This window comes from Brienomyrus brachyistius, chromosome 12 (assembly GCF_023856365.1).
Source record: "Brienomyrus brachyistius isolate T26 chromosome 12, BBRACH_0.4, whole genome shotgun sequence".
NCBI lineage: Eukaryota > Metazoa > Chordata > Actinopteri > Osteoglossiformes > Mormyridae > Brienomyrus > Brienomyrus brachyistius.
In genome coordinates, this window is record NC_064544.1 from 22,456,663 (window position 1) to 22,467,098 (window position 10,436).

At 42.0% G+C, this 10,436-nt stretch overlaps 1 protein-coding gene across 1 annotated transcript in view; it reads left to right on the forward strand.

The window, feature by feature from the left end:
* The window catches only part of LOC125705063 (uncharacterized), a 44,344-nt gene extending 34,260 nt beyond the window's left edge, over positions 1–10,084 (forward strand). The window contains exons 13-22 of the mRNA XM_048971393.1: positions 2,407–2,511; positions 3,248–3,340; positions 3,748–3,837; positions 6,002–6,094; positions 6,279–6,374; positions 6,778–6,796; positions 7,862–7,916; positions 8,582–8,650; positions 8,994–9,062; positions 9,387–10,084. Coding sequence (XP_048827350.1) covers positions 2,407–2,511; positions 3,248–3,340; positions 3,748–3,837; positions 6,002–6,094; positions 6,279–6,374; positions 6,778–6,796; positions 7,862–7,916; positions 8,582–8,650; positions 8,994–9,062; positions 9,387–9,482 — 785 coding nt within the window. The 3' untranslated portion in view covers positions 9,483–10,084. The remainder of the gene's footprint in view (positions 1–2,406; positions 2,512–3,247; positions 3,341–3,747; positions 3,838–6,001; positions 6,095–6,278; positions 6,375–6,777; positions 6,797–7,861; positions 7,917–8,581; positions 8,651–8,993; positions 9,063–9,386) is intronic.
* The last annotated feature ends 352 nt before the right edge of the window (positions 10,085–10,436 follow it).

The window sequence follows — 10,436 nt, forward strand, 5'->3', positions numbered from 1 at the left end:
GCACTGCCCGAGCTGTCCTCTCCTCCAGTATACTCGACGCCGGAGAAAAAAGAAGTGGAAGGGTCACAAACAGGAGGGCATGTCGGAAGCCCTTCCGGGATCCACAGTTTTGCCACCACCTGTGCCCGAAGCTTGTCTGCCTGCCAAATCATGGCCGACACTAGAGGCTCATCTGCTCACTGCCTCGCCTGTGTCCAAGACTCTGGCCAGAAAGTTCTTTGCCCTCCAGGGTCTATACTGGCGGGTGATGGAGGATCCAGACACCGGAGGTGAGGGCGGCTGTCAAGCCGAAAAAGGAGACCTACCAGGAATTGTTAGCCTGGGGGTCTCCGGAGGCAGCTGACGGATACCGGCAGGCCAGGCGGAATGCAGCTCGAGCGGTTGTGTTAGCAAAAACCCAAGCATGGGAGGAGTTTGGTGAGGCTATGGAAAGTTACTTTCGGTTTACCTCAAAAAGGTTCTGGCAAACCATCCGGAATATCAGGAGGGGGAAGCAGCTTCTGGTTCCTAAAATTTATAGTGGGGAGGGGGTGCTGTTGACCTAACCTGAGGACATTACCCGGTGGTGGAAAGAATACTTTGAGGACCTCCTCAGCTCTGCCTCAGATACATCTATGCGCACTGCCTTAGACATCAGGGCACAGAGCCCTGAGGGGGCTGGAGTGGACTTGCCCATCACTGGGGTTGTGGTGGCCAGGTGTTAAAGGGCTACGTGGTGGCCAGGCCCCAGGGGTGGACGAGAGGAGGGTGAGCAACAATGTGGTTTTTGTCCGTGCCGTGGAACGCTGGACCAACTTTTTACCCTTGTGAGGGCACTGGAGGGGGCCTGGGAGTTTGCCTATCCAGTCTACATGTGTTTTGTGGACTTGGAAAAGGCTTATGACTGGGTACCCTGAAGTGCTCTGTGGGGGGTGCTTTGGGAATATGGGGTTCAGGGCCCGCTACTGTGGGCGATTCGGTCCCTGTATGAACGGAGCAGAAGCTTGGTCCGTATTGCAGGTAATAAGTCGGACGTGTTCCCAGTGTGAGTTGGGCTCCACTAGGGCTGCCCTTTGTCATCGGTCTTGTTTGTAATATTTATGGACGGGATTTCTAGGTGCAGTCAGGGTGTTGAGGGCGTCCAGTTTGGTGGCCTCAGGATTGCGTTGCTGCTTCTTGTGGATGATGTCGTCCTGTTGGCTTCATCTGCTGGGGACCTCCAGCATGCTCTGGGGCGGTTCACAGCCTTGTGCGAGGCTGCAGGGATGAGGATTAGCACCTCCAAGTCTGAGACCATGGTTCTCAGCTGGAAATGGGTGGATTGCCCTCTCCAGGTCAGGGAGGAGGTACTGCCTCAAGTGGAGGAGTTCAAGTATCCAGGAGTCTCGTTCATGAGTGAGGGTAGGCGAGATCGAGAGCTGGACAGATGGATCGGAGTGGTGTCTGCAGTTTTGCAGGCGCTTAACCAGTTCGTCCTGGCTAAGAAAGAACAGAGCCGAAAAGCAAAGCTCTCGATCTATTGGTCCCTCTTTGTTCTTACCCTCACCTATGGTTATGAACTACTGTATGGGTAAAAAAAAATGAGATTGTGGATACAGGAGGCCTAAATGAGATAGGATGAGAAGTTTGGATATCCGGGAGAATCTCTGTACATCTGTACAGATGTACATTTGTACATCTGGTGCGGATACCTGGCTACCCAGAGAGTTTTTTAGTGCATGTCCTGCAGGGAGGAGGTCCGGGGACAGACCCAGGACACCCTGGAGGGATTATATCTCTCGGTTGGCATGGGAACGCCTTGACCCAAACACCAGTCAAGCAGAAGTTAAGGGATGGATGGATTGATGGAAATTTAATAAAGTATCTGTATTCTCGAATACTGTTTCATAAACATAAAGTGAGCTGAATACAGAGTATGCAGAGGTCATGTATGTAACATATGTAACACCTGTCTTCCAGTACAATCCAACCCTGGCATCATGTGACTGGGAATGTGTGAACTGTACCTTTGTAAAGGGAGCTGAAGGAAAGACAACGATTGTTTAACTGAGAAAACCTTTGGTTTATTAAACACAGACAGTCGTGATGTTACATTTTATATTCATGATAATGACAGGATAAGCCACTAGTGTGGATAATTATATACCGCAGACTAATGTTACATTTTATATCCATAATAATGATAGGATAAGGCACTAGTGTGGAAAATTATACACCACTGTCAGGGTCAGCACCCGTCTGTCTGAGTTTTTCATGTCTTCTACCCCGTTTGGCCAGCAGGTGTTGCTGGCCATTCTGGCCTCCCTGTTGTTAGTCTTTAGCGTGTTTCCCAGCTCTCCAGATAGCCACATAGCTCAATGAGCCTGAACAATGTTAGAGAAACCCGCGAGTCCGTGACAACCACCAATGTAATCTTTCTGTTTTCAGAATATACAATTCCGATTACAGTGGCTGCTTTGGCAATATGTGTCTGCATCATTATTAAAGATTATTTATTGTATCATGAAGAAAAGCGCTTGGAGGGATTTTACTGTAAGTATGAAATTTTGTACTGAATTCAGCCTGTTCGTTACTTATAATTTACATGAGTCAGTCTTTAAATTGAGTCATCAGAGTACAATTAAAATGTATTTCCATGTAGTTCTCAAAATTAAACTCTCCCCTATTTATATGTAGTTTAAAATCGTAATGCTCTGCATGGTCCTATAACAGCCAAGGAACATGAGGGCTTTTTACAAGAGCAGCTGCTCCCTGTGGCTCAGACACTGTTCCCTCATGATGTTTCCTCATTCCAAGATGATAATGCCCCCATACACACTGCTAAACACATTCAGGAGAGGTTTCATGAGCACCGGGATGATGTCAGATGCCTTCCTTGGCCTCCCAGCCACCAGATCTAAACACCATTAAAGCTTTATGAGAGGTTCTGGAGCACAGTGTGTGAAGTCGATTTCCACCTTATTCATCTTGCAAAGAACTGAAAGCTTTTCTTTCTGAAGATCAGTCCAGTGTCCCACTCCGCATATCAGGATTCCATCACCACATTATAAGAGGATCTGAACGTATTATTGAAGCTAGAAGGGCCTAATAAGGGAACTCCTTATTAGGTTCTTGAAATTAATATACGGATGTTTCCACTATTTTGTCCACCCCCTGTAAGTGCCCACCCCTCAAAGATACAACAGCCAAAAGTAAACAGAGAGATAATGTTTAATGGGGGCCTGTTTATGTTTATTTAATCTGTTTTACATGTTTTATTACTTTTCAGATTTTGTTCAGAAAATCCTTTTGGGGATTTTCTTCATGTTTCACCTAATAATAAGTTTCCTGTATCTAAGTGTAATTCTTGAAAATGACAAAGGTAAGGAAAACCTTTAACTGTAAGGAACCCATTTGATTCTAATAGAGCTTTAATTGCAGTCAGTCATTTTTGGTAAATGATGTTTGTAAAATGTTGATAAACCTGAAATTATTTTGGGATGCAGTTAACAGTAATGTACTATAACTGTTTTTAGTATTAAGTCATTATTGAGTTACACCTTATTAATAAAGTCATATACTTTGATGTAATAAATACGAAAGAGACAGTAATACATTCTGTGTAAGCGGTAAAAAAGACACTTCCAATAGTGGAGCGGTTTTATTTTATTTGTTCTGTGTGTCTTCAGAGATGAATTTACTGATTTTATAGGAACAGAATGTTGATCGTTTCATGAATATCCCTTGTTGTATTAAACAGAAATTAACTTCGACTATTTCTGACTACAGGACGACCAGTAAAGATCTGCGAGTTTGTGTTTGTCTACATTCTGAGTGTCACAACACTCTTTGTATTCTGGGAGCGGGGACATTTACTTGGTTTGTATTTGTTTTACTATAAAAATCATTTTTTAAAAACCTTTTCATTGATGAGGTGTTTAAATATTGTGTTTCTTAAATACTTTTTATATTTTAAATAAAATATTGTGATTTGTTTTTTTTTTTATTTGTAAACACAGCATTATTTTTTATTTAATTAAGCAAAATACCCAATGGCTGTTTTATTGTATATACAGTGCTGTGACAAAGTAATTGGTCACTCAATCAACTAATTAACAAAACCTAAATGATAATGGGTTAAATTAAACTAGACACGCCCAGGCTTGATTGTTGCCAGCCCTGATGAATCTACACATCACTACAACTTTTTGCACAACACATTGCACTGTTGCACTTTACACTTAGTGTCACGAAACGAGGCGGTTCGGGATCGAGAATGAGGCATGGTGCAGGCAGAAATGGTGGACGACCCACTTGCGGTTCAAAGAACAAATGGGGTTTATTAACTAAACTAAAAATACACAAGAAAACACTAAAAAACAAAGGACCACGAGGGGTCAAAAGTAAATGGGGATAAACAAGACTAATTACAAAATGGGGGCTTGTAAGCAGACCAAACAGTAACAATCACAATCAACAGAACATTCAAAGAACCGCTAGTGAACTAAACAGAGGCAGGGACTTAAATACAGAGGGGTAACAAAACTAACAAGGGGCAGGTGAGATTAATCAACAAGGGTTGGGAAAACAGGTGAAACTAATTAATTCAAAAGGAACTAAATGGGGAAACCAAGAACTAACCAAGAAACCAGGAAAAACAGAATCTAACACTGGGGAATAACAGACAGATAGAAACACAAGCACAGGCACAAAGAATTTAACCAAAACCAAATACAAATCAGAAGACACAGGAAAACTCATACAATGAAACGCTAGGGAACAAAATACGAAAAGAGAGGAGGTGGGATTCGACACACATGATGAAAGGGATTTACAGGTAGCTGCATGCTCAACATGTTGACCCATGTGGCTGACAGATAACAGGGAAATCGCAAAGACTGACAGGAGGGACAGGATGGCCAGTGACACCTGCTGGCCAAACGGGGAAGGGACACAAAAGACTGAGACAACAGGAGCTGACCCTGACACTTAGCCTCTCTTACACATCATCATCTCTTCTATTTCCTCTATTGCACTGTTGCACTGTTTTTGCAATGTTTGCACTTTTTGCACACTTGCACTTTATGTAGTCCTGTGTTGATGTAGTGTTATATGTAGCACCATGGTCCTGGAGGAAGGTTGTCTCCATTCGCTATGTACTGTATCATTGTGTATGGTTGAAATAACAATAAAAACCAACTGACTTGACTTGACATCATAAATAATAATAAATAGAACCATTGCAGCAATGTGGAGCTGGATAAGGGGTCTCAAGAAGCAGGACACCATGCCTCAATCTGAGGAACTTCCTGTGAGAGCCGCCATATTCAGATGAAAAAACTTGGAAAAATGGCAAATCTGCCCAGGAGTGGCTGCCATACCAAAATTACTCAAAAAGCGCATAGGAAACTAAATCAAGGAAGCTGCAGCAGACCCCTCTGTCAGATCAGTTAATGTCTGCGTTCATGATTCCATGATTAGAAAGACGCTGGGAGAGTGGGAGAGTTACAAGGCAGAAACCACAGCTAAAGGAGAAGAACATGAAGGCTCATCTAACATTCGCCAAAAAGCACCTCGATTACCCCCAACACTTTTGGGAGAATGTTCTGTGGGCTGATGAGTCAAAAGTGGAGCTATCTTGAAGACATGGGCCCTACTACATCTGACGTGAAGCTAACACAGCTTCCACACAAGACACATCATGGCCACAGTCAGACATGCTGCAGGCAGTGTGATGCTGTGGGGAGGCTTTGCTGCTGCTTGGCCTGGGCGACTTGCTGTAATTGAGGGACACATGAATTCAGCGCTCTGCCAGAAAGTACTGAAGGAGAACGTCCATCAGTCTGTGGTCTGAAGCTCAAATGCAATTAGGTTATGCAGCAGGGCAATGATCTGAACCACAAGAGCAAGTCCACCTCTGAATGGCAGAAAAGGAAAAAAAATGTTTAGTTATCTAATACAAAAATAGAGGGAATCAGGGCAAATGCATCATCACTGCACTGTATGTAGCTTTATGACTAATGCTCTTCTCTCTATCTTTCAGCCAAACCCCGTAAATATGTATATTTCTCAGGGGCTTTTGGTGTCCCTCTCGTGAATTCTGTTTCCCTGGCTGTAGTATTAATACTCAAAGCAGGTAAATACACTATAGATTTGAGATGTTTCTCCTGCAATTTCACTTTTACTATGTAAATTTAACCACACAATAAATTGTACAAACCATTTAGGACATATATGGATTCCTGTGGTTTAATATCTGTCACTTACTGCTCATTTACTGACCTCAGGTCTCAGTAACTTTTGTGATGATGTCATTTCAGACACAGGAAAACAGTCACTGGACCTGCGGCTGATTGTCCTGATTTCTGGGTCTGTCTTCCTCTTTAGCTGGTTTGTTATGCAGGTGTCTGCATATTGTAAGTATAACAGAAATATGATGATATGATATGATGTATAACGTCCCATAAATGTTGAATATGTGTACTGCGAATTTTCCAGCATGTTGGCAGCTTTCCAGTCATTGTTTACATCTCCACATGCTCAGCACTAAAGCTGGATGAATATTACATTTATAGCTAGATGGTTATTTATTCACTATAGCTGTGGCTCAGGACGTGACATTTGATATCAATGCTGCAATTAATTCTTTTGGGTTTTTCTGTTCTTCTTTTATGATGCTGATGTTATGACTCTTACACGTTTCTCACCAATTTCATTACTAATTAAAGTACTTATAACCTGGCAGCTACAGTAAACTCCTATTGATGTCTTAGTATTTTGAGCTCCAACATAGTTAATTGTATATATTTTTAATTACAGGGTTGGATAAAAAAGAAAAGTAAGTAGATATTTATGTAGTACATGTACAAGCCATTTATTTGACACAAAAGGTATCAATGTACAAAAAAAATCATCCATCCATCCTTTGTGGTGAGTCTGGCACCTGTGACAGGAAGCACAGGACACAAGGCAGGGGACACCCTGGGCAGGATGCCGGTCCAACACAGAGCAAACACACATTCACCTGTGAGGGGACATTTAAACCTCATGTTTTGGGACTAGGAGGAAACCGGAGTATCTGGGGAAACATGGAGAGAGCATGTAAACTACACAGAGCCCAAGCCGGGGGGTGTGAGGTGTCAGTGTTACCCACTGAGTCACCATGTAAACTACACAGAGCCCAAGCCGGGGGGTGTGAGGTGTCAGTGTTACCCACTGAGTCACCATGTAAACTACACAGAGGCCAAGCCGGGTGGTGTGAGGTGTCAGTGTTACCCACTGAGTCACCATGTAAACTACACAGAGCCCAAGCCGGGGGGTGTGAGGTGTCAGTGTTACCCACTGAGTCACCATGTAAACTACACAGAGCCCAAGCCGGTGGGTGTGAGGTGTCAGTGTTACCCACTGAGTCACCATGTAAACTACACAGAGCCCAAGTCGGGAGGTGTGAGGTGTCAGTGTTACCCACTGAGTCACCATGTTAACTACACAGAGCCCAAGCCGGGAGGTGTGAGGTGTCAGTGTTACCCACTGAGTCACCATGTAAACTACACAGAGCCCAAGTCGGGAGGTGTGAGGTGTCAGTGTTACCCACTGAGTCACCATGTTAACTACACAGAGCCCAAGCCGGTGGGTGTGAGGTGTCAGTGTTACCCACCGAATCACCATGCAGCAATGTTACAAATGAGTGACATCATGTGTTAAACTGTTAAAATGTAGATTCATCTGAGTTCAGTTCCATAATCCAGCTCTTATATGGGAACCAAACACTTAATCGGATAATTAACAGAATTATCTAAATTTAAACCGTTAATGGGAATTCGTAAAATGGTCATAAAATTTAATTTAAAATGTGATATTCTGACAAAGCTCCATTGTAATTACTGTATTATAATTTCCTTAGAATAAAAGAAGAGATGGGCTTGATTCAGAGACGGCAAGATACTGAGCTGGACCAGGTAGGTGTCCAAGATACATCAGCCCCCCTGGTTGGTGTCCTGGGGCCTGTTTCCCTACATCAGTCTGACCATCTTCCCTCAGATTATTATACATAATTGTGTCTGTGGCAGATCTGTGGCCCTTGTGTTCTTCCTCCTTCCATGTAAGTATGGAGTTTGTTGAGGTAGAGGAAGAGCCCTTAGTATGACTCCTGCACACATAACATGTCAGAACATTCTTCATTTTCATGGTCCCCTGTTGTTAAACATGGTAGGGAAGACTGTCTCAAAACTTGAGCACATAAAAACCATGCAGGAGAAACGCCATCATCTCTATGCGTTTGTGTCTGCACAACACTGCACAAGCTGGAGCTGGGAACAGTGGCTGATTTCTCCACTTCGTTAATTGGTCACTTTGAATCTCGTGATTGGCTGTTTGCTTTGGAAATGGATGAAGATGACCACTCTCATCTCATATATCCCTAACATTATCATGCGCCATTTTTACGAGATCATAAAAACCAAACGTTACCTAAACCTCCAGTTTTTGCTGTAATATGAAAAGTAAAACCACTTCATGGTCACTACTTGTTGTTTAGAGGAACCTGAAAATATGAAATTTACTAGCTGATATATATATATATATATATATATATATATATATATATACATTATTTTTGCTACAGAGATCACATGACAGTCACAAGACTGAGGCGTCATCATCCACTGATCCCCAAGAACTGAAGGCAGAAGAGGTAAAACAAAGGACTCTGTGATTCTCAGAGATAATGTAATGGAACCTCCCTGGGTCATTAGGTGCTGATATAGCTGCAGTGTGATTCGGAAGTAGGAAGTTGGCTTCTTACCAACAGTCTCCATGCAAAGGCATTGTGAATATTTTAAAAGTCTGAATTCTTAAATAGCTTCTATAGATGTTGGTTTGTAGATTGCTGGTAATTCCAACATTTCATTAATATTCGGTTACATGAAAACAAAGTAATGTAAACTGAAAGGTAAATATTACTTCATGGTCGCTGCACTGTGTTTGGTGAAACCTAGTAATATGAAATATTTAAGTGAATATTGTCGCTTCTGTAGGGATCACATGACAATGAGGAGACTGAAGCATTGTCCCCCCCTGATCACAATGGACCAAACACAGAGGAGGTAAACAGAGGAACAAGAACTCTGTGATTCTCAGGGTTCCTGTCATTTACTCTACTTTGGATCCAAGGACACTGTTACCTGTCAGTTTTTACAATGCATTTCAAAAGAATAAGGAAGTTAGCTTCTTAATGAAAGTCTGTATGCACGAGAGTTTGAGTATTTCATTCATACTATAATGTTTGAGATGTCAACCTTTTAAATATTTGGTCCCATTAAACTAAGTCCCATAACCTGGTAGGTATAGTAAACAAAATTATGTGGTGGCTACGTTACTTGTTTGATGAAAAAAGCATATAAAATGTGTCAACTAACACACTTTTGCAGGGATCACATGACAATCAGGCATCATCAATCAGGCATGATCACAATGAACCAAACCCAGAGGATGTATTACTGGGGGAGAAGAACACAGAAGCCTGAAGGATCTATAGAGTTTAATTTTATGTGTTTTGCCTGCAGTCCCAAGTTTACCAGGTCCAACTGGATCAACAAGCTACTCGTGTTAGCAGTCATCAGATTATTGATGCTCATTTACAGTTAACTATCTGAAGAGTTGATGGACTTTGCTGGGTAGCAGATAAGCTTTTCTAAGACAAGTAGATGTTCATCTGCAGAGCAGCACCCTGGGAAGGACCATTATGCTGCATCTATAGTCAGTCACCTGAGGATAAAGTCAGCTGTGTAGATCAATACAGGGTCCTTCATGTCATCCTGTTTCTTCCAAACTGAACTTTGTATGTTATGCTTTTGTTACAAAGAACTTTTCACCATTTTATGTGTTTCAGAATATCTGCTTAACAAAAAAGCTTGATGACTTAATGTGAAGAGACTCTGCTTAGTGAAACAATGTATTTGGAAAGTTACAAGTCAAGTAAACTGGTTTCAGGACATAATAGAAACCTTCCTGTGTAAATAGTTGTACATCATACTGTATGATTATCTGACTTACCTTTGCAGTGTTGTTTGCAGTATTGAAATATACAGTGTCATTACCAACATTCTGAATAAATACTCACTGCTCACTGGCTTCAGCTCTATCGTGTTCATTTGGACACGTTGTTTAAGCTTGACTGTGTGTCAATCTAATTCCCCCACTGGCCTTTGGAATCAGCGCCAAGGGCATTTTTCCTGAATTAGAGAAAAATAAAACTTGACACTAAGGTAGCAGCAAAGTGATTGGATGCATATCACCTGACTTTGCCTTGTGTAACCATAGAAATGGCAGCCTGTCATTCTCTAGGGGTGCAATGATTCTCCAAATCCACAGTTTGGGTCAGGCCCAGGGATCGGATCATGTGATTTTGTGAGGTTTTTTAAAATATATTTTTAATATACTGGTTGCATTTAATTAATAAAATCTGGGATTTATTAATT